The sequence below is a fragment of the Argiope bruennichi genome, chromosome 10, assembly GCF_947563725.1.
Source record: "Argiope bruennichi chromosome 10, qqArgBrue1.1, whole genome shotgun sequence".
Classification (NCBI taxonomy): Eukaryota; Metazoa; Arthropoda; class Arachnida; order Araneae; family Araneidae; genus Argiope; species Argiope bruennichi.
This window is the reverse complement of record NC_079160.1, coordinates 118,877,821-118,903,493: the sequence shown is the minus strand read 5'-3', so window position 1 is coordinate 118,903,493 and position 25,673 is coordinate 118,877,821. Positions and strand designations below refer to the sequence as shown.

The following is a 25,673-nucleotide window of genomic DNA, read 5'->3' as shown; positions in this document are numbered from 1 at the left end:
ACTTATCTCATTGCGTTTTGTAGTTATTGAGTTCACTTGCACTTAGACAGCCAGACAATCTTCCTTTTGATAGATTTTATTCAAAAATTTGTTAGAAATCTAAACACTTGAGCGCAATTCCATATACCAAATTTCAGACATCTAGTTCAAAGCGAATTTGAGTTATTGTGTAAACAAACATACAGATTGACAGTCATAATGCCAAAAATGTGTGTTTAGATCTCAGAAAGGTTTGAAATGAGCATATTCCTCAAAATTATGAATTCCAATTATTTTTAGCGATTTCTATATCTTCTCTATATTACGCATACTAGAAATTAAAAGCTTTCTTTTTTAAGACTCAAAAAGATTCAAAATATCAAAATTCACCAAAATATCAATAACAAATCTTCACAGTCACAACGCTTCAAATAATCTTTACATTCGTAAAAACGAAAAAAGGATTGATTCTCCCACAATGTGGTGTTCCAAAAGATCACGAGAATGTTATGATTGACTAGTATTTCACTTCTCTATAAAAAACAAACGAAAGAATTCTCTGAAAAGAGAGATTCGCGTGCTGGCGGCAGGATGGAAAACTTCCTGAAAATCCCCTTCAGGCACCACATGCAAATGGTTAATGACTACTTCGTGGGTGATGACTGCTCGCTTTCATTAATATTAATAGCATTAATGTAGCATTTAAGAAGCTTAAATACAAAGAGTGGTACAGAGAGCAAATAATGTCTTACTTTTTGTTCACACAGTGCGGAAATGGGTTAATCTCATTGCACCCGACAATCAAAATCATTCATTTCTAGGGGGAAAACAGTGAATATTTATTGTTAGGAAACGGTATATCGACCATCATTCTCAGAATGTCTGATAATATTCAACCGCTAAATGTTTTTGAAAGTCCTTTTCACTCTTTTCTCTTGCATCGCAGGTATAACTACAGGGTTATAGGACGCGTTGTCTATAAAATCGAGGTGTCTAATATTAATAGTCCTTGTACCATAAACGACTATTTGTTTGATTGCTTTCCTTTAGGTAAGGTTGGATGAAATGACTATCAACAAGTGCTAAGGACCATCTGAATTCAATATGATTCGCTCCTTTATCGGGGGTCCCAGAAATGATTGATGATTTTGAAAATAAATATACAGTTCACTCCAGAGTATCCGGCCTAATGTGGCTGAAGGGCAGACCGGAAAACAAAAAAACCTGATTGGCTGGAATTCTACGAACTCATTTCTTTGCCCACCAATATCACAATACAAAGTCTTTATACCAAAACTCACTGTTATAATACGTATTTTCTCACTTCTTATTAAGTACAAAGCCCTCCATTCGTCTCAATCCATTTAGAATGTGAACGCGGTTGCGGCCCTGTGAATCATGGAAGCAGTTGCCGACAACGTGTCAAGTTAAGCCAGAAGGCTCTGTTCTTTCAGTTTATATATGTTGATATACTGCACTGTACGTTTCAAGAATTTATTAGAGAAAAAGCAAGTTAAAGAATATAAACTGTTCACATTTTAACATAAATTCTGTAATGCCTAATTTAATGTTGCCAATTCACCGCCTTTCCGTCCTCATTTAATTATGATAAACGAAAACTAAGTCGGATAGTTGCGAATCGGGTATTCGAGAGTGTACTGTATATACAGGGTGGTCCAAAAAAAACTTCCCCTGTATATCAAACCCTAGCGGCCTATCCACTCAACCAATCGAACCAAAATTTCAGACATGGTTGTTTGAAGGTATGCGCTGGAGATTGTGATGTGTAAACAACGCAGAGCTCACGGTTACGGTTACAGTGAGAGAATTTCGAAATTTTCGAATGGCAACACCCATTTTTTCCTTGAACAAATTGATCAGCGTATTGAAAAACCACAAATGACGTTGGAACGATTAACGTGTGACGAAAATTGCCGGCGTAAAGCATTTGCAAAGAAGAGCATTATAAAAGACTAATGACAATACAGAGACGAAAGAAAAAAAAAGCTTTTATTGGAGTGGAAAGTTATAATTACAGGTTTTCAACGTGTTCTCCTTCGCAGGCGACAACGCATTGCATTCGGAAGATTGGGGACAACAATGTCGAGCTTAACATGAAAGAAGGAATCTGCGTAACTTCACACGTGTTATGACATCTTGCAATTCTGACACATCTCGTGGACCAGACGTGTACACCTAAGATTTCAGATAACCCCAGAAGCAGAAATCCATAGATGTGTGGTCCGGGGATCGCGGTGGCCACAAAACCGCAAAGTTATGAGAGATGACTCTATCACCAAAGTGTTGTTGCAGCACTGATCGAACACATAGGGTGACGCGTGGAGGAGCCCCATCTTGCATCCATACAATGTCAGTAATGACATTTCGTTGCTGTTTTTACTGTTTAACCCTGTGAATTATGCAAAGTGCGTCAAAGCTCTTCCTCTCAGTGTTGTCATTAGTCCTTTATAATGATCTTCTTTGTAAATGATTTACGCCGCTAATTTTCGTCACACGCTAATCGTTTCAACGCCATTTGTGGTTTTTCAATACGCTGATCAATTTGCGCAAGGAAAAGGTGGATGTTGCCATTCGAAAATTTCGAAATTCTCTCACTGTAACCGTAACCGTGAGCTCTGTGTTGTTTAGAATCATCACAATCTCAAGCGCATACCTTCAAACGACCATGTTTGAAATTTTGGTTCGATTGGTTGAGCGGATAGGCCGCTAGGGTTTCATATATAGGGGAAGTTTTTTTTGGACCACCCTGTATATATATATATATATATATATATATATATATAATGCAAATTTAGTTACCATTGTCACTGACAGATGGCGCTGCAATAAAAGAAAAAGAAAAACCGGTATGAAAATGTTGCAGGAACTGCTGCAAATAAATAAATAAACAACGATGTTTCCAATGTAACTCACATTAGCAGCAAAATCATGGCACAGTCTGTGGCAAAAATGAGGTACAAAATGGCGATTTCAAGTAATAAGTTTTAACTACACCTGCTGCAGATTGCTTGCAGCACTACCTGTCGGTAAGGTAATCCAATATCCATCTCATAAAGCACGGATTGTGACTCAAAAAGGAGATTATCGCGTATCCTGATATGGAATCTAGTATAGCAATCTAACTAACACTGTACAGGAAATAATAACGCGGCGCATTCCTTTTCTGTGATAGATTTTTTTTTTCAATATACGAAAACTTTTTATTTGAGATTTAACATAGAATGTTACATCTCATCTTAACTTCGTCATCTTGCTGATCTAAAATTTAATCATACCAGAATTTGTAGTATAAATTCTTTATTGAAATTAAGGGCGACGATCAACGCGTAAACTTGTGATACCGATTTGAAACATTTTAATATTATAGAATTACTGATATTTCCGTTACAAAAGCCCCGCATTGTGTGTGGCTTTTGTAAGTACTTATAATTCGTAACATTCTTTTTCTTTTTTCCTCTCTATTTTCTTTATTCCTACTGTTTTTTTGATGTAGTTAATAAATCCCTTTTTTTTTTTTTTTTTTTTTTTTTTTTGCTTTTTTAAATACAGTGCTATATAAAAATTAAACCATTGTGAATATTTTTTCTGCAACTCGAATTAATACATTTCTTTCGTGTGACAGAGAATTATATTTATTCAGTTAAAATAAAAACATATTATTATATGATTGAGTAATTGATTTCAATTTACTTAAAGTATTTCAACCAAATCATCGTATTTTCAAATTCTGTTTTTATTCCTACATTTCTCAAAAAAAATATTGTTTTTAATATTTTCATGAAATAATGAAAAAATCTTTCTTTAAACCTTTATATTTCTACTATGAATTCTCCAGCATTTAATTAAAATCTTTACAGTACCTTGTTATTCTTGAACTGTCTTTCCATTTTGCCTTAATTCTCCTTAAGATAATAGCAATAATTAAATAACAATAGAGAATTCACACAGCAATAATTAAATCTATTTAAATAGGAAACTTTACTAATTTAAATTAAATTCAACTTTGCTTTGATGAGGTGGTGCATGGATTTCGCAAGACTCTAACGTTACTCTGTCTTTTTGGCGTGGTAGGCACATTTTCTATGTCGTTGTAGATATTGAGAGTCAGGAATAGAAGATTTTTAGGAAACTTGAAAAAATTGAAAAATTATGCAATACAAAAAGTTTTAAGGTATAGAAAATGTGATGTTTGGTCGCCATTGGCGACGTCTGCGGAAACGATTGGCGAGATTAACCGCCGCCGTTGAGGATTATATATATATATATATATATATATATATATATGATGAGAAGAGCTTATGTGACGGAGGGAGAAGAAAAGTTATGCTTTTGCTTTTATTTTGAATAAATAATTTTAAGAAAAGTCTGAGTGCTATGTTTTATTTGAGATATGTTTCTTCTTTAAGAATAAGCTCGCGTCATTACAGAAACTAACTCTCTTTAATTAGTTATACCGGAACGTCCAAAGTTAATAAATATCAATGCGCATTTTTACTGTGTATAATATGTCCAAGCGATACTTAAATTCACGCAATGCATTACAAGCTCTTGAGAAGTTATAGATTGAGTAGCAGCTATGATACGATACTTTAAACCCTTCAAATGATTGCTAGATATGTGATATACGCAGCATTTCCATGACCCCACATGAAAAAATTCTTGGGACTTAATTTTAAAAATAAAATGATATGATAATTAAGTGAGATTTTCTCTTTAAATCATCATCAGAACATACATAGCGCCATCTATTGAATTCTGAAAAATAAGATTGTCGTAAAATAAAATTGCATGAACAGTTTTTTTTTCAGCTATACGCCGGTATTCCTAGTTTTTAATTTATAATCTATTCGAGCATTTTTGGACACCTTATATATTCGATTTAATTTATTTGGCTTAGAGCAGAAATTCAAGAGGCGATTTCAAGCGACCGGACTAACGACATGAAAATACGTTGGTGGAGCTCACGCAGCACAGTTAGCGAATCATGATCAATAATCGACTCTATATATGTGTTATTCATCACTTTATTTTCCGTTTCCCCTAAATAATTGACCCATTCACATAAGAGATGTAGGATCTCAAAAATGGATAATTTGGAAGAGGAAGCAGTTACTTTGTGTTTGATAAATATACAATTAGTACTACAGAGTAAGCAGAAAAATCCCTGGATTCTGTAGAAGAAAATTTAAACTATCCAATCATAGGTTTGAAATTCATTTTCACCAACGAATATGAATCTGTTGCACCATTTTCACACTCTTTGCTATTTAACTTCATGCTTGTACAGATGTAAAACTTTAATTCATTTTTGTTCTTAATCTGATTAACTAGAGTTTTGAATTAGTGAAATACTGTAATTACAGTATTTTATTCTGTTAATTGATTGTTTTCATAAAATATTGATTTCATGTGCAAGGCGCCACCTGTTGGTGACTATGAGAAACAATTATTACAAGATTCAAAACACTAAAATGCTAAAATGTGAAGAAAAAAAATCGAAATAGAATTAAAAACATGAATAAAAATCATCGAAAATAGAAAATGTCTTTTATCAAAAACCTGGAGATTAAAACAATACAATATTTTAATCTGTTGTCTATTGTTAATTGATTGCTTTTATGAAATATTTATTCCATGTGATAGACGCCACCTGATAGTGAGAATGAGAAACATTAATTACAAGGTTCAAAAGTGGTTAAAATAATGAATTATAACAATGTATAACACTAAAATACTAAAATGTATCAAAAATCTAAACAGAAAAATATGAATAAAAACCGTCCAAAATGGAAATTGTCTTTTATCGAAAAACTGAAGATTAAAACAAAATCTTAAAAGTGCGAAGAGATGAAAAAGGTATTGAAATCAAACCACAGTAAGTATCCTTTCACAGAGTAAACATTAAAACATTCATTAAAAATTTAAAAAAGACTTCTAAACAGGATTAAAAATTCAATTAATTAAAATTGTTTTTATAAGCACCTCGCGCTTTTACGACTTTATTTTGGCTTCATATTTTAGACAAAAAATTATTTAAATGATATATTTTTTTTCACTTCCTAGACGAGAAGTGAGGTAGGCCTGAAAACCCATCAACGACAAAAAAAAAAAAAAAAAAAAAAGGAGAGAAGGGTAGGAAGGAAGAATGTGTCACCTGCACTCAGACAGGTGAGGGAAACCACCGTTGCCAGGAGATCTCCTGAGGCGATTAATTCTGGAACGTGACTTGAGGGCCGACAGGAACAGCCCACATGACCCCCCCCCCGCCCCCGCCTCCTCAGAGCAGAAATATCGTCTGCTGCTTCTCCAAAGATTGCGAGCTTCCATCGTCGCATTTATTTTGAGAAAAGGTTTTAAACGCAGCCACTCGTGCTCAAGGACCCGGTGTGGTCTGCACCGACTGATGATTCTGCCGTGTTTTATTTATGCATCGATGCTTTTTGCGTCACGAGGAGAATTGTTTCGGGAATACTTAAGATGGCATGAGGAAGCGATCGTTTCAACATTCCGGTTTTAGTTAAATTGAAAAGTCTGATGATAAGAGCGAAATGTTTATCTGATATTTCCAGCAAGCCAGAGCAGAATCACTCAAGATTTCAACTCAGTTCAGTAATTTTCAGCCATTAAGATTTGATTAAGATGAACGTCTCTTTTCAAATCTATATTTGAACTATTTTCGAATGAAATTTTGTAATTTCTAACCCCGATCAATAGATGAGGACAATACCTGAGTTGGCATCCCTTCCTCTGAACTTTCTCAGCATACTTATAGGAAGATGCTTCACTTTCTGCCTGTTTTTGGTGCAGTAGGAGGGAATATTGTTTTATGCCATTAAACAACGACAAAAAATGAACTCTGAGAATTGAATTCGAATTTAATTTAATTTACCAATTAATTAATTTCGTTTGTTTCGGGAAATATCCAACTCACTTTCCCTCTATCTTCAACAACAGAACTTTTAATTCTGGTTCTAAGATTCTGTTTCGAACAGTGGCGAATTTCTCATTAAGCAGAGGGGCAACTTCTAAAGTAATGAGCAATACCAATAATACTATAAATACCAGATCTTATATTTCTTAAGATGCAAGTCTCATCCTTACCTGGAAATATAAAATGAAGTTGAAAAGAGAATATTCCTAATTTTTTAATTGATCTTGCAAAGATCAGAAAAAAACTTGTCTTCTAGCATTTTACGTTAACATCAGAAGTTCTTCATAAGCTCATGAATCCCTATGGGAATATTGCCCTTTAGATAACTGATCTTGAAAAGATCAGAAAAAGCATATCCTCTAGTACTTTACATCAACATCATAAGTTCCTCATAATCTCGTGATTTCCTGTGGGAATATTGTCCTTTAGATAATAGATTTTGCAAAGATCAAAAGAAACGCCTTATAGCACTTTACGTCAACATCATAAGTTCTTCACAAGCTCAAGAATTAGTGTGGGAATATAGCCCTTTTTGAAATTTTCTTTTCTTCTCCCATAAACACTCTTAAAATCATTTAAGATACTCTATAATGTGTTATTATAAAGGGCGTCCCAAAATGAACGCAAGATTTGAATTTTCTACCATTCGTGCAGTAAAGTGTTGGGAACCCTATTAAAAATATTTGACAGCCGATCGTTTAAGGTTAGTAAAAATAAAACGTTACACAATAGAACAACGTGTTTTCATTATGGAACGATATTTCAAAAATAATGAAAGTCTAGCGACCACAATTCAAAATTTTAAGAATGGCCCCCTATCGTGTTATTTAACACTATTGGATTTCTTTTTATGGGTTATTTGAAATCAAAGATCTATGCCAGCAAGCCTACAAGCACGCGTGCATTGAAGGAGGAAATTTAACGCTGCATCAACGAAATTCAGCCACATTTATGCAAAAGGATCATGGAAAATTTCGGCAAAAAAGTGCGCATGTGCCAGCAAAGCCTTGGTGACCATTTGCTCAATGTGTTATTTCATATATAACCTTATCTTCTGTACTTTACGATTCAATAAAAATATAACAATTTAAAGGGGGGGAAATCCATGTTTTTTTTTATTTAATTCAAATCTTGCATTAGTACTTAGTTCTATCGGGTAACGCTCTATTTTTACTAACCCTAAACTATCAACCGCCAAATAGTTTTTTAACAGGGTCGCTATCACTTTACTGCACGAATGATGGCAATTTCAAACATAGCGTTAATTTTAAGGTACCCTTTATAACTGGAATTGAATTTATGTATCAATTTAGAACTAAAATTGAAAATTCTGATGCATTAATTTTCATAAAAGAATAAAAACAAACATATCGATAAGATACGTTTGTTTTAAGATAAGTAAGTTTGTTTATCGATAAGATTAAGATATGTTCCTTAGATGTTGGGGGATAATTAAATGCAATGATTTCGGGACAATCGAAGTTAAGCGAGAATTTAACGAACCGCAAAAGAAACTTGTAATGGTCCTTTTCTTCCGATGCTCTTCAAGATCATTCCAAAAACGATCCAGAGGACTGAGAAGGGGGGGATAGCAAAGCGAAACTTGGTAGATGATGGGGAATGACGTAATGATCTTGGCTAAAACCCATGTCCCCACCCAGAAAAGATAGAGAGGTCTGGAAAACTTTTGACTTCCTTTAAGTCCGCAGAATTATCACAAGACTGAAGTGAAGGTGTATCGATGCATGCAGTTACTTTTATTCTTTTTTTTATTCATCATAGGCGAAGTAATAGAGAAAATATTAAATTTTTTCTTGGAAAGTTGATGAATCATTTAATTTTAGACTTTTTTTGAAGCCAGAAAAATATTTCGAATTTTGTGCATGAATATCTTTGCTTCTGAAAGCGGAGCGAGAAAGATGATTGAAGCATGGACTGGGATCTTAAAACAAAATCATAAATTTCTAACATTTTAGATAAAATATGTCATCAAGATAAATATGTATTATTTGAGTACACTTGAAAATGATAACCAGCCTGAGTGGTCACCTCAAAACTTTCTCACATATTCCCTAATAAAGGTATTATCCCAGAGAACGCCTTGCATAGCATTGGTGTACAATAATTATGAAATACTAACTTTTGAAGTGAATTTAGCAATTTGTGCTGAATATATCCTCTGTATTTTGGCGTTTTCGGTGATTTCTCCTTGACATATGATTAATGTTATCCGAAAATCGAATTTGTGTTTTAAACATATTTTTCTGATTGAAACAAAAATTTTACACAGATCTACGTTTATAGCCACAAGATCACATACCAAATTTCATATATTTGGGTCACTGAGTTTTTCAGCTACCGCGTTTCTTAAAGTATAGACCGATAGATAATCGATTCGTTGTTGCATTTGGCTCAGAATCTGATAGAATTCTATACTATAGATGTTAAATCTATGTACCAAATTTTATCTATGTAAATCTCTTTGTTTTGTAATTATCGTGTCACTGAATATACGGATTGCCTGATAAAGTATTTATGGTTGGATTTTGCTCAAACTTTAAAAGAAATCTATAGTCAAAATATCTATCGAGTTCAAAATTTTCGACGATTACCATACTTCGTATGTGAGAATGTAAAAAAACGCTCTCAGCTAAATGAATATAATTAAGGAAAGGATTTATCTTAGAATTACACTTCTGAACCAAATTTTGGATCAGTTAAGAATAAAGTCAATTGTTGCCCCTTCTGTCTATTCATGGGTAATAAAAAATGAGTTTTTTTTATCTCTAGAATTGCACTTCTGAACCAAGTTTTAGATCAGTTAAGAATAAAGTCAAGTGTTTTAACCTTCTGTCTGTTCATGGGTAATAAAGAATCAATTTTTATCTCTAGAATTGCACTTCTGAACCAAATTTTGAATCAGTTAAGAATAAAGTCAATTGTTGCCCCTTCTGTCCATTATGGAGTTCTATCCATGGGTATTAACGAATGAGTTTATCTCTAGAATTGCATTGTTTCGTCTATCAAAATCAAAATTATTAATAGACACATCAAGTATGTGTATGTTAATAATTAATTTTGATTTTATTTTTTGATCATATCATCATTTTATATCCAACTATGATATTTCAAATTTGCAAAAATATTTTATTAAAAATAATTCTTATTCTTTATTCCTTTTTCTCCGTTTTTTTTAATTGTAATAGTAAACTATTAAAATTTTTAAAAGAAAATGATAAGAATCTCAAATGAGAAAAAGGCACTTGATAATAAAGATGGCGGGAAAAGAATTAAAGAATTCGCATCTTCAGATATTTCTTATGTTTTCAATAAGTGGTCTAAACAGAAGAACGAAAGTTTAAGAAAAAGTATCAATAGAAGAATTTTGATTCGTATTACTCGCTTTAATATTTTACGTTAGTGAGCGAGGAATAGGGACTTGTTCAAAATACCTATGAGGATAATCAGTTTCCTTAATACTTTTTTCCTTATTATTACTGGTTTTTTCTTTACTTTCTTTTACTCTCTTATTCTCTTTTACTTACTCTCTTTTACTTTTTTACTCTCTTTTACTCTTTTTTATCTTTCTTTTTATATTTTAAAAGAAGTCATGCATAAAATAATTGCTAAAATATGCAAAACGTCGTATGTTTGAAAGTATATACTTCTATTAATATGACATTAAAATTTCTGGAACTAGAATTGAAAGGACACTTTTTAGTTTGGGAAAACAACAGGGAAAGAAATTTGAAAAAATCATTACTAAAGTAATAAAGTTATGTTCATAAAATACAAAAAAAATACATGAAACGTTTAAAACATCTTCATTGTGAAAGAAATTGTGGAAGTTCGCAAATGTAGAAGTCACAATTGCAGCTGAAATATAGAAAATTGTCATCTGATTTGTGTAATAAGAAATCTTTAAGGGTTGGCTTACGAAATTTCATAATCCTTTTTATATTTTGTAAAACTTATTCTACATGTTGACATATCTTTACCTGGAAAAATATTTCTGAAGCAATTTTCATTTAAACAAATTTTGTTGCCATTTTGGTTTAATTCTTCTTTTTGATGAATCCAAACCTTCCACTGATACCTTATTTGCTGTCTTCTATGAGAAAAAAGAATTAATCTTTTGTGTTACATATTTATCGTAGAAATCACTGTAGTTCATATTACCATGGCTAACTTTTTTACGCTCTAACGGAGCTCTTCTGACGCTGACATATTCTAAATACAGTGTTGATTTCCTCTGATGGAAGAAGTTCAGTGGCGGTAGCGAAATGTTGCGGGTTTTAGAATAATTATCCGCAGTAAAGGAATGATGCATCTTAATCGAAAGACCAGTAATACGAGCGTGAGAAATATGGTAGTATCCCTTGTGTTATGTCAACTCAAACTAAGCGAAGAGAAATTATCCTTATGACGAACTTATGAGGAATACACGTTTTGAACATTAACTCATTCTGTTTACTGTATCCTCCACTATACAAAATGAAATACTTAATAGAATGTTATAGACTGTTGCATACTGATTTAAATGCAATGTCCAAAGAAATTTCTTTAAAAGAATAATAGACTAATCTGACAGGTTTATTATATAAACAGTCAATTTTCTTAAAATGTAGGGCTTCTAATTTCTGAAATTATTTATAATACTAGTCGCCTCAAGACGAACAGCTGATTCGCCATAGGTATTGGTTGTATTTATTATTTTTAAAATCTTTTAGATAAAATTCCATGTCCATAATTCCATCAAATTGTCAAACATTAAAGCTATATTATTTTAATAGTCTTGCATATGTTCTGTTCGCTGGACGTATGAACGTTTCTAAGGGAGAAGAGTTCCATTACATCATAGCACTATTTTGTCCAATTTACCTCTTAATTTATTTAGCGGTATCATAGCTTCACTTTTTTATTCAGCCTGTAAACTACATACATATTAAACAGAATCCTTCTTTAGCTTCCAAAAATGGATGAAATCGTGCGATCGAATATTTGCTGAAACAATTAAAACGATTTTAGTTTCATTCACAAGTATGAAAATATTGCTGTGAAATATATTTAAAAATAGGTTTAAAATTATTTTTATAGCAATCGAATTAGCTTTATTTAAAAGATAATTTTTTGGATTTTAAAACGATGTAAAAATCATTTTTGAAAGGAAATATTTTCGGAAGTCATGGTGAAAAAAACCATCGCAATAGGGTTTATTTTTTAATTACTTAAAAATCTGATTAAAATTTCAAAAAAAGCGCTTTTAGGTGCATATTCCCACCTTTCGAACTATATATGGATCAAATTCAAAACCTCGACGGTCTGATTGGTAGAATGACAACGCACATACCTTTAATAGAAGTACAGATGGTACAAAAATTGTGACAGCCCTTCAACAACAGACCATTCAAATAAAAGCTTCCAAATAACATGATGTGAAAATTTTGATCACTTTCTTACAACAGGGTTTTCTGATTAAACATTATCATTTCAACACGATGAAAAAAAGCTATGTTTATATAACATAGTATAAAAATAATAACCATCCCCCAGCCCCAAACATAATACGATATTTTCACATTCCTCTAACACAAAGTTTGATATAATAAGGAAAGACTGTAAACTATAGGAAAGACTATAGAAGAAGTGATTATATTTTAGAAAAAGTCCCGAAGACACTCTTTTCTTTAAAAGTGACAGAATGGGAATTATTTTTCCATGATTAATAATGACCTCAATAAAATGCCCTGCATTTGAATCTAGCCTTGGTGTTTTCTCTACTTGCAATGCGTCCTAAGCCAATCATTCTTACTTGTAGAGTTTTACTTGGGAAACGTAATCCAGCTCTTAACACGTTTTTATTTAATTTTACCTTTTTTATGCTTGTGAAGCTGAAAACTTTTAATTAAAATTATATTCACTTATTGATGCACTAAAGTTTCTCAAGTTTTCTTCAATTGTGTTGATGATATCCTTTTATTTCAATATTTTTTTTTAACTTTATAAATTAATCTATTAGTCTTACATAAATTTTGATTGCATATGAGAGTCACTGTTTGTCAGTATATTTTGAGAATAAAAATACATTTACACAGAATTTTATAATTTTCATAATCCTGTAATATATTAAAATAGAAAAGTAGTAAACAAGTCAAGTAAAAAAAAGTATTAAAAACACACATAGAAAAGTTCTAAAAGTCGAAAATAATCTTTTCAAGAATCTGAAAGGCATGAAAATTGTAATAGGAAATATGTAATAAGAGTATAGGGGAATTAAGTTACAATAAAAGAAGGAAGTAAATTCCGAAACTCCCAATGAAGGTTAAAAACGTACCTTAAATGTGATTAAAATGAAAATTTGCTTACAATATTTCTTTCAACGTTTCAAGTGTTTTTTCTGTTTCATTTTTACTATATATTTTTCTTAAAAAATATATAGTAATAATGAAACAGAAAAAACACTTGAAACGTTGAAAGAAAATATATAGTAATATATAGAAATAATATAGAAAATATATATAGTAATAATGAATACTATATAGTATATTCTAAATAATACTATATAGAAAAAATATATAGTAATAATGAATTATTTTACGTTATAATATCAATAATATCATATAGTAATAATATCACTTTTTTACGTTTTAAGGCATTAATAAGAGCGTGTTTTTACAAACTTTTTCTGCTTTGGTTACATTAAATTCACGGTTTCTAAATATCGATTTAACGAAACTCAACCTTTAAGAACAGCTGAAGAGAACAATTCTTTAACTTTGTCAGCTGCCATAATTTTACTAGAATAATAGGAAAGTGATTTTCTGCATTTTAAGGGATTTATAAAAACATGTTTTTACAAACTATTTCTATTTTTATTACTTCAAATTCAAGTATCCAGAAAGTTAGTCTAGCACTGCTGAATATTTAAAAACAAGTAATAAAAAACCGAATTTAAATGTTTGGAAGTAATTGGTCTTTCTTTGTTAACTTTGTTAGCTATCGTGAATTTATTTGTAATATTGCGAAAATAATTTTTGATTGTTTTTATATTAAATATGAATCCATAAAAAATCTCTGTCACGAGTCATTCATTTTTGTCCTTGTGTTGCAGGTGATGAGGACGTGAGGCAGGAGCGATGGCGGGCGAACAGGTGCCCGGGGGTCGCTTCGACTTCGATGACGGGGGCACCTACTGCGGCGGATGGGAGGATGGAAAGGCGCACGGACACGGTGTGTGCACGGGCCCCAAGAGCCAAGGAGAGTACGCCGGATCATGGCACTTCGGATTCGAGGTGAGGGGCTCTTCGCTCTTTTCAAACAGGGTAGAATAGAACTAGAATGTTCGATAATAATTTTTAATGCTGAAATAAAGAATTGGTATTTTTTAAAAACTTTCTCTTTACATCTTCTTTTACAAGTTCTTTACATCTTCATGATAAAATGCCTCTTATTCTATACCAATATGCAGAAGAAAAGTTTAGTTTAGTTTAGTTATATTAACATCCCGTTTGAAGCAACACTTGGGCTATTTTGGGACGGACCTCGTAATTTTGAACCATGGTCAGATGACGAGAACGACACCTTAGCTGGCACTCCCCTCTCCACACCACACCACACCAGCGGGAGGACGTTTGGTCAGGACGGATTTAACGTGCAACAGACCCCCTTACACGACGGTTCTTCGGTGGAATCGGGTTTCGAACCTGAAACCCTCCAGTTCCGAAGCCGAGATGCAGAAGGAAAGAGAACATTAAAACTAAATATAAAGCTATACTCATTTAGGTGTTAAATAATATGCATATGATCTTAATCTCAACACAGAATCCTCACGCAGATTTCAATTTCAAGCTGTAATAAATAAATAAAGCTGCCAATACTTTTTCTTCTTCGTTTCTGGCGTCGAAACGTTACTGCTGTGATCTTTCAATGGGAACCTGGAATTAGTTCAACTCCTGTTCTAAGATTAAACCATTTTGAAAGTTTTTGTTTATTTTACGAATATAGTGACTGAATAAGATAAGTTTTAATTATTAAAATTGAAATTTTTATTCAAATAAATAAGGTTTTATTTTTAAAAATAATAATGTTTATAAATATTTCAAGCTACAGCAAAAATAAGGACTCTTATGAACCACGGATTCAAAAGTCATACTGTTTGACTTTTATATTGCTTCAACTAATTTATTAAAATAATTCATCTAATGGCTTCAAGGCATTGATAATCTTTCTTTTGTTCAGTCTGAATCAAAGGACAAACCAAATGCTCTTATAAAAATTGATTTTTTTTTTTTTTTTTTTTTTTTTTTTGCTGCACTGTTGTTCTACGAGGACAGCGATAGGTTTTTCATTGTCTCAAAGCTTTAAAAAGCATAGCAGCTGTATCTTAATTGTAATAGTAATTGATTCCATGCTCAATTTTATGGTTAAAAATAATTAAAAGCCGTAAATAAAATTAGAAAAACATTGAAAGTTCTTAAAATTCATATATTGAACTAATATAACCTAGGTTTTCTATGCATATAATAACCATCTTGTTTCATATCAAAATTTCTTATTAAGATTAGAAAAAAACCCATGAAAGCTGCGTGAAATTACTGTTAATTATTTTTCCATTAATTAAAATCTTATTGCTAAAGTAGTTTTAATTTAGAAAATTTCAGAGTTAGCGAAGAAATAACAAATCATTTCAAGAATTGCTCACTTTTTCAAAAATATTTAATCCTTTTATTCATTTTCTAAGAAAGGTATTCAGAGAAAACCCAAAATTAATGCCTTTATATGATTATCTCAGTAAAAGTTTCTTTCAGCTTGCAGATTTTTCAGAAAGAAAATCACATTTTCCAATTTGTTATTTTGACAGAAGTACTTCTAAAGGGCGTACGATTTGAAGACGTCAACTGTATAGATTTTGAGGCACAGAAAGAAAAATCCATTTTAATGTGTATAAATGAATAGTAAAAGAAGTATATTTAGGATGAATTTAATATTTTGTTTTGAAAAAAACCAGTTTTGCTTTAATGATCTCACTAAAATTACAATATTTAAATTATAATGGTCTTGATCCGAGAATGAAACAATGTCTGAAAATTGAAAGTGGTGAGAATAGTCTCTTTGAAATTTTCTTGCATGTTTTCTAATAAATGGGTTTACATTGCCCACTCCCACAAAAGTTTGTGAATGTTTTCAAGACCTTGAATGCCAAGAAAACTCAGATTTAAGAGTCCCGCATATGAGAGTTACATGATTGGAGTACAGAAAAGAAAGTCAGTTCTTGTTTATTATTAAGTGCATGCCTTTAGCGAACCATAGTTGCGAAAAGCCCAACATCCGATTTTTGGAGATAAATAGGCGAGATTCTACTCATACATAAAACTGAATATGCGTTTTGGTCGCCTTTTTCCAAATGGATTAAAACCACAATTTGTCACAGAATTAGAATTGTAGTCAGAGAAATGCATAGGAAATTACATTTATTTGAGTCTTTGTGTATTTGAATTATTGTGTTTAGACGAGGAGAAAATACAAACCAATAGACGGTAAATCTTTAAATAGGTATGGTTTAAAATTTGGTAAAGATCTAGATTCTTAAGTTATGAACTAAATTTTTATTTTCCTAAATTATGTTTTTGAATTATTTTGTTTGTATGCATGGAAAAGTTCTGATAAATATAGGGTCACTCCCTTGATGGATTTGGCTCCCATTTTGACACGTATCTACATTTTAGATACTAAATGAGTGCATCAAATTTTATCTATCTTTCTTCCCTTTTGTATTTGTAATTATCTTTAACTTCTATTAGGACAGCCATAATATCGATTTCCAACGAATAGCCATTATTGAAAATTTAATAAAAGTCTGTAAATTTGAATAAATAAAATAACCAGATTTCACATGTCCGGTTCAAAATGTTTCGATTTTTTTTACTAACAGATAAACAAAACAACAAGCAAAGAGAATGACATAATTTTTAAACTGTGTTCTTTAGATTAAGCCAGGTTTGAATCTCAGAAATTCATCAAAATCTCGATATTTAATTTTTGTTTGACAATTATAATATTTTCTCTTTGTATGTACTTCATATGCCAGAAAGTGAAGTCAACAACACTTACAACCCGAGATTAGTGAAGCAATTCTTTTTTTGAAATTCTGATTTAGGCATGCTGGTTTGAAAAATCTTTCATTAATGCCTAATTAATTTTCCGTTTAAAGTGTATATTTGGCTCTGTTTGCCTATATCTTGTTTTTTTGCATCCTTCAATTACAACAAAGAAAAAAAACATTTTAAAACCTCAACTTGCATTTACAGTAAGAATAACGAAGTACTTAATTGCAATTCCGGATGGTAATAATCTACTTCAATATTTCCCAGCTGATGACATTTATGAGTATTTAATGAAAGATCATATGCAATACATATCTTCATAGAAACCATAATAAATATTTCAGCATAAAATGTTTAATTTTTTTTTTATTTATTTCAAACAAATTCTACAATTGTTTATTCCTAGGGTTCTTTACCATTTTTTATATCTAAAGGACGGTTATACTTAATATTTGTATGAAATCTCTTTACAGGTGTCCGGCGTGTATACGTGGCCGAGTGGCAGTACGTATGAAGGCCAATGGCAGAATGGCAAGCGGCACGGGCTAGGTGTAGAGACACGGGGGCGCTGGACGTACCGGGGGGAGTGGACGCAAGGCTTTAAGGGGCGTTACGGCATCCGGCAGAGTGTTAGCTCAGGCGCCAAATACGAGGGGACCTGGGCCAACGGACTGCAGGACGGATATGGATCAGAAACATACGCAGATGGAGGTAAGATTTATTTTGGAATTGATTATGGTTTTTGTTATTTTGCATGAAGAATATACTTGCTTGCCATCAAATCAGCATTTTAATGCTTGTTCCAGACATATTAGACCTCTGGACATGAGATCTTTATCGATTTTTTTTAGTAATGGGAAATTCTGAAAGTTTGTTAATCACATCCCTGAAGCAGAAGAGTCAATGGCATTTAAAATTTTATATTTCGAAATAAATAATCAGGATATGGGAGACTCCTTGTAGGGAGGGGAAGATCTTAGTTGAAATATAAGAGTCTGACACCAGTATTTAATGAAATCAAATGGTATTTTATTGATTAACGTTCTTTTCGCCAATATTGGTATTTAAATTCTTTAAGAGCACCAAGAAGAGTACGCGAAGTATTGCAGAATTGTTTACACTTCCTTTTCTACCCATGTTTCTATGGTGAGTCAGTTTTACCGGATGTACATGTACTCGAGGATTGAGGTCTTTCCTCATAGTTAGCGAAACATTTGCTTCCATTTGGATATCAATACAACCTCTAGTGAGAATCGTCAGGAATTTCGTGAATTTAGAAAGAAACAGAGTAGTTTATAAGTTAAATGTAATTTGATATTCTTAATATATGGTATTCTCATTACAAGCTATTATTTTTTATACCTTTAACTCAGAAACCCTACATAATTTGAGGGGCCGCGGTGGCCTGGTGGTAAGGTCTCGGCTTCTAAACCGAAGGGTTTCAGGTTCGTGACCCGATTCCACCGAAGAACCGTCGTGTAAGGGGGTCTGTTGCACGTTAAGTCCGTCATGACCAAACGTCCTCCCGCTGGTGTGGTGTGGAGAGGGGGGTGCCAGCTCAGGGGTCGTCCTTGTCATCTGACCGCGGTTCAAAATTACGAGGTCCGTCCAAAAATAACCCTAGTGTTGCTTCAAACGGGACGTTAATATAACCAGACCAAATCAAACCTGCATAATTTTACTTCATTTATATGTACTTTCGAGATATTTTACGGTTTTATTTTTGTCATTTGAACAGTATTATTAATAATTTCAACCAGAGGTTTATTTGCTAGTTTTTAAAGAGAGGAGAGGAATTCTATGAATCACTTAATTAATATTTTTCTTGCATATCATTTGAAAGCTTTGAAAAATTAATCATGCATTTTGATGTAGTCAATGTTTTTCTATCAAAAAATTATTTTAGAAATTAAAGTTTGTTGTAGATATAAAAAAGACCCTGATTCGTGAATATAAAGATTTTTGGCAAACTGGCTAAGAATACTGTAATTAATTTTTAACTATTAAATTTTATTTGAAAGATGTTGAATTTGTCTTGTCTATGGACATTAGAAAGGAATTTTCTAATATTCAGACAAGAAGATAAATATCAAGATAATCTATGAATTTTCTAATATTCATAGACATAGACAAGAAGTTAAATATCTTAATTAAATTTTATATAATTAAGTAAATTAAATATCTTTAAAACATTTTAAATAATCTTTAAATTACTTATTCTAAAATTTAAAGATATTTAAGATATTGGTAACATTCAGACCTCAAATTTAGATGTTTTATTTTGAAGTCAATTTAAGATATCGGTAACATTCAGACCTCTACCACCCTCTAATTTAGAAGATTTCAGGGCCGTTGATGAGCTTGGAAGGTAGCTAAATAAATCGAGGGGTGCAACAGAACAGCAGTCGATCGTCAGACGCTTCAAGTGCTTCAAAATAGGCATCACTGAAGACGTCAGAAGACGCATCTTTGTTCCGGAACGCGGGTTCAAAGAGCTGATTAAAGAACGCTTTAAATAGAGGGATCCTCTGGCTTTTGTGCGGCCTGATTTCTTCTGCGGGAACAATGTCGGGAGGTATCGCGGAGTTTCAGCAAACGCTATCACGTGCAAGCCAAGCCGCACTTCACGAGCCAGCCGTTTCTTATTTTAGCTCCTGCAGATGCATGTGTTTAAGGTGTTTCAGTTTAAGTAAGCGCGATGGAAAGTTAAACAGGTCTTAAGTGGATGTGAAGAGAATTTATAGCCTTATATTGGAGGAAAAAACTGAAGCTTTTCAACTGTTGTAAAAATTATCTCCTGTCTTTAAGGCAATACCTATTTAAAAAGATTGATTTTTGATCTTGCCAATTTATCTTTAAATACCTAAATAATTTTGGATTTTAAATACACCTCGTCTTAAATTTGGAAACAATGTCGATTCATTTATTTTGATCAATATATTATTTGATTTGCTGATTTTGATTAATCAACATAAAATCAGTGGAAAAGTTCTCACTTGTCATTTTTGCATACTTACACAATATGCATATTTTTGTATTTAGTTTCGTGGTAAATGAACTTGGATTATACATTTTAAGTTCACCCTAATCGGATTCAAACTTTAATAAAGATTTGTAATTAAAAACAAAACCAAATTTCACTTATCTAACTTGTTGTGATTTTAATTCATCGTATTTAATCACAAGTAGATGTGTAAATAAAATCAACTCGCTGTATTATGTTGTTCAAAATTAGACACAAATCCACAAATTTAGTTAAAATTTCATATTCTAAAAATGTCCCATTTATGTAATTAAATTTCTAAGCTATCAAGTTAATATACCCATGAATGATCAAATAGACAAACATTTATTCCATATACGGATATAGTATAAAGTCTGATATATATCTACAAGTTTTGTGTTATATACCCAAGTATCATCTGTTTAGATTGTTGCGTTGTTCAGTTATTTTAACTGCATCTCACTTTCATGAACAATAATACAAACTTATTGTACTTTGACGAAATTCTTTCAAAATTTGATAGGATTTAATAGTTTTAGAGTAAATACATTATATCAAATCTCATCAGTCTCATTATTAAAATATGGAGACTCATTTAAATCTAACGATCCAGTCTTTGGACGATTACAGCACTTTCAGGAAAGAAAGAAAGATTACTTTTAGAAAAGAAAAGAAATAAAAATACTTATATTTCGTACACAAGAAGTTAAAAATTCCTCTCGGTAAGCTGGAAGGTAAAAGTAGATTCCTTTACATCTAAGTTACTATCAGAAAACATAAATTGTTGATGTTAAAGACAGTCAAAATTAGGGCTTGAAAATAACTTTTTAGCCCCTAATTTTTAAGATATTGCAGTTATCGAAAAACTTCAAACACAAAAGTTGTTCATCTTAATAAGGCGCTAATTTGTCTAATTGGATTTGTTTTTCTATCTTCAATATTAAGAAAGTTATAGCGAAATGGAAATTTTAATCTCCACTACCAACGTTTCCACCCACTTTGAGCTAGATGGGTCATTTACGAACTCGTCCGAGATTTTTATATTTCTAACAACATCTTCCAAGCCAGTTAAAACCCAAACGAAATTACTCGAGTTATCCTGTTCACAAGATAAAATGGGCATTTATATATATACTATAGAATTTTGAACGAAGGGTGGTTTTGAGTTCTGGGGAACATGATCGGAAATAACTGAAGAAATTTTTTCGAATTCTTGTCATGAGATTCATTGCAATCGGTAGTCTTCCTACAGGATTCTACCTAAAAAAATTAAATTGAAATAGAGGAATGCAAGTAAAGAATATATAGAGATGAACTAAGCTTTTGAAAAAGCCACTTATTGTTATATGCATTGATTCCATTTTACTAAACAACCAACCGTTTAGGAATAAACTGTATTCTGAACTTCCAAGATAAGGTTATTTAAAAAATGTGCCACTATTCAAACATCGTAAAGGCTTATGCTTTTTGTTTTCAACGTCCTGATTCATCCATATTTAAAATGAATTCTATATTAAAACAGGCATCATAATATTATAAAATTGTCATTGTATAATATTCTGTGGTTTCCAGATACTATGTCATGTGTTCCATCTGTTCAAGGAAATTCTTACTGGAATACAAACCAAAATGTCTGCTATCGCCTCAGTTTCAAGGATTGCTGTTGTTAATGTAGCAGCTCGTTCGCTTTTTATTCTGAGAGGAAGTGCAGGTTAAATAAAAAGAGATTTCTCTGGGCCTAAACGAGTTTTAGTCAAAATAAGAGAAAGATGGGTTATTTATGCCAAGTATCCAAGGGAACGCCAGTTTTGCGAAGATAATTTATCTCCTGCGTGTGAAGAATGTACCTGTTATTGTTTTAACGCCACAACAGGGACAAAATTATGTGGGTTCTTTATGTATTCCACGTAGCGCCGAGTTGAATTTTGTGAAAGCAGACGACTGATGCCGCTATTTTAAATCATTTAAATATCTAGATGAAACAAATAAAGATTCTAGTAACCTTTCGAGGTCTTCACGATACGATGCTGGTCATTTCTTCTCACATAAGCTAGAAATACACTTGATGCCACTTAAATATTTTGAAACTCATTTCGTTATTTGATATTTTTAATGTACAATGATTGCTTACAACAAAATTGTGACAAGATTATACAGGAAAGCTTTCTTCATAAAGCATATATTACATTATAGTACTGCATAAGACGACTTACAGCATTAATAAAATTCTAATATTTATAAAATACATAAATATTTAACTCAATAAAGCATGCATTAAGTTATTTGTATGGTTATTGCATACAGATGACATACCAGTAGTCTGGAGGGTTAATTCAAGGCAAGGCAAAACTGCGAAATTTGAATAAAGGGTTCTGGGCTGTGTTTTTAACCAAAATTATTATAATAATAGATAGATCGATGTGTGTTTTAGAATTGGCTCTCTATGATAGTGCAAACTCTCTGAGATTTTTTTCCATGCAAATCATAGCTATCAGTTAGTTTCTTCTGAAAACATCCTAGAAAATCAAACTTCCCTTTTGTATTGTGGTGAAGTGAGAATTTTACTTCAGGTGATACCTAGGCTTTCAGGACCACTTTGATCACAAATACTGACGTTCACCTAATCCTAAGACCACTGGTTCTTCTTAAATTCTAGGATTTTATTAATCATGCTAGACATAATGGGATTAATCAATACAAAATTCAAGTCTATTATTGATATATTGTCCAACTAGTCACTGTATTTGTAGTGCAATTTTTTATTATTTTTTCTTCATAGAACTATGATAATTTGTTGTTATGAATTTGTATTCTATCCAACTTTTGTTTATTTTTTCCTTTTCATTGAATCCTTTTCCCTTAATTCACTGACAAATGGTTCATATAGTAACTTTCCCTTGCGTCCTTTATCCCATGTTCATTTTAAAAAAATGACTTATTTTACCTATCTGACATATTCTTAATATTTGGTAAAGCCTTTTCCTGACATCTTGTACACAAATTGTCCCTAAAACATTATTAGCAGTGATTTCATATTCGAGCAGTGTAATCTGACAACACGAGTACAGTATAAAGGTGTATTTCAAGAGTGGATTATGAATTAGGTAAAGGAAAAAGTATTAGGAACGTTCATTTTAGAAATTTTAAATAACTACAGATTTATTCTATAAAGAACTCAACAACAATTGTTCGTTTCGCTGTAAGTATCATCCCATTTCTACTCTTCCTTGAAGTATTATATGCAGAAAATATTATACATTTAGAAGAATGCAAGAAGGCCGTGTTTTTCGAATGGCGAGAAAAGAGAGATCTGTAAGTAGGGACATCTAGAATAAGTTGAAAGGTAATGGTGCTGAGAGGAATTTCGAATAATTATTATAAATTAACAGGTAAAATAAATTTGTGTGGTGAATTTTGTCACTCTTACAAAACTCTTCTTTGCCTAACTCAATTCGCATCTCATTTTTCGGTAGCAAATGAATTGATAATTCTTGCTAGGTCGTCAGATTATGTTAATGAGGAATGCAAGGGCCACTAACAGTTGTTCTAGCATTAATAATAATCAATTACAATTACCACGAAAATATGGGTTAAATTTTATTCTTTTTCCATATATGTAAGTTTAATTGAAGTGTCAGCAGGGTGAGGAACCATTTTTCAATTGAATTGGTTTAAGTATATCTTCTGATCGTTTTGATTAGATTGTTTGACATCCCGAAGGATCTAGAGACGGTTGACTTGTTGTTTTTTCGAATGCTTTCTTCCTGGATGGGTTCCTTCGATATGTGCCCCTTTTTTCTTTTTGGCTTGAAGGAATTTGGATTTTGTATAAATATAAACATGGAATCTTAATGATTGTATGCTTAATCTTCTGATTAAAGATTTTAATCCATCACATGAAGAACCAGACAACAGAATCGACTACAATAAATTGTCCTCTAGAGTACTTATATTATCTATAGATGCCAATGTTTCAACTGAAAGATCTTTTCCGTGAAAGAAAAAAAAGCTTCTACGAATTTATATATTTATTGTAACTTTTACAGGTTCTTTTAAACTTTTATGTTTATTCTTACTCTCTGAATAATCCACGAATATATAAAATTATTTTTAAAAACTTTTTTTCAAAAATTGCCTTTTACTGTTTTTATTGAATATAAAATAATTTATTTTAAGAAATATGCATATTCTTTGAAGATTCTTGAACTAAAATATATGAATGTCGTATCATTTTTTGCTTAATGTCTACCATTTTTTTTTACTTCATATGTTTGCAAAAACAATTCTTATCTCTTTAGAGGATGAAACCTCTATCACCACGATCCATCTTAATTTAGACCTTCTTGGCCGATGTCCAGTTGGATTGACCACAAAACTCCTTCAACTCTTCTTTTTTTTACATAGCCTTGCGAATAATATAGTCCCATTCTTCCTATTTTAATAAACTTGGCTTTGTCTTACTCGGGAAATTGCTGTAATTCATCAAAGCTCTTTTGGATTTCGGACGCAACTGAATAGGATTTTTCCCAATTTTCTTTGGGCGTATACACCTCCCTCAAGGTCGACTCAACCCCAAATAAAAACACCGGTGGCAACGACACACTCTTTCTTGACGTTTGATCTCAAGAATTGTAATTTAACGATAGAAATATGTCCAAAATCGTGATTATTATTGAGGTTTAATGGAATGCTTTTCATTCTCATTACCCTGACACAGGAACATTAGATTTAGAATTAATCCTCTGTGGTGTCTATCATGCTTTAAAAGCTACATCCTGCTCTACCTTGGCATCTCAGATACTGAACGATCTGGTCGCCGCAATAGTAATGCATGTACTGCAAACGATATCAAAGAGTTTATCACCGATTCGTACACAAATCCTTTCTATAGAGAAATTTGTCATTGTTGAAAATGTGTCCATTACTATATTCTCAGGAAAGAAAGAACAAACATACTGATTTGATCCATTTCTCCACTACGTATTCCTGGTGATCCTCCCCACAGGCGAACAGTGATGGTAGCACATAATAAATTTTAGATGAACTTCGAGACGAGTTCAGCCATACCTGAACTGATTTTTCCTGCATAGTTACGAGTAATTCAAAGTATGAATCACTCCATAGATCCTTTTTTTCAGGTATGTGGTTTAACTTTGCTTCAAAGATGAAGTTACAGTTTTAAGGTACTCTTTTGTGAATGCTTCAGAATTTCACCTGGTGGCTTAAGAAACTGATGAGTAGCAAGACAACATGGTGTAAATCATTGCACAAACATGAAAGTTAGAATTAGAATTTTTGGAAATTCCCATTTATTGTTAACTATCGCAGTCTATAGGATTAGCTTTCGAGAAATATGCTAAGTATTATTCCAATACTTTTCAGTGTTTTACCTAACCAGTAACTATTAGCACCATGATATTGAGCGATATATCTCAGATACTGTTCTGTACTTCAAATTATTTACAAAATCTTAAAGATACCTATGTAATTCTGTAGAGTATATTAGGCAATTTGGAGTGTTTTCAGTATGCAATTTATCATCCCATTTCAGACAGGTAATTCGACCCAATTTCAATGGACTTTGTACAGCAAGGTGGATTGACTTGATGGTTCTATCATGTGGTCTCCAAGATCC

The 25,673-nt window shown here is 32.1% G+C and overlaps 1 protein-coding gene across 2 annotated transcripts in view; it reads left to right on the top strand.

Annotated features, from left to right (window-relative positions):
- Window positions 1-25,673, top strand: part of LOC129987961 (junctophilin-1-like) — a 137,632-nt gene that overhangs the window by 17,886 nt on the left and 94,073 nt on the right. For both annotated transcript variants that reach the window (XM_056095986.1, XM_056095985.1), the window contains exons 2-3: window positions 14,043-14,223; window positions 17,508-17,745. In XM_056095986.1, coding sequence (XP_055951961.1) covers window positions 14,068-14,223; window positions 17,508-17,745 — 394 coding nt within the window. In that variant the 5' untranslated portion in view covers window positions 14,043-14,067. The remainder of the gene's footprint in view (window positions 1-14,042; window positions 14,224-17,507; window positions 17,746-25,673) is intronic.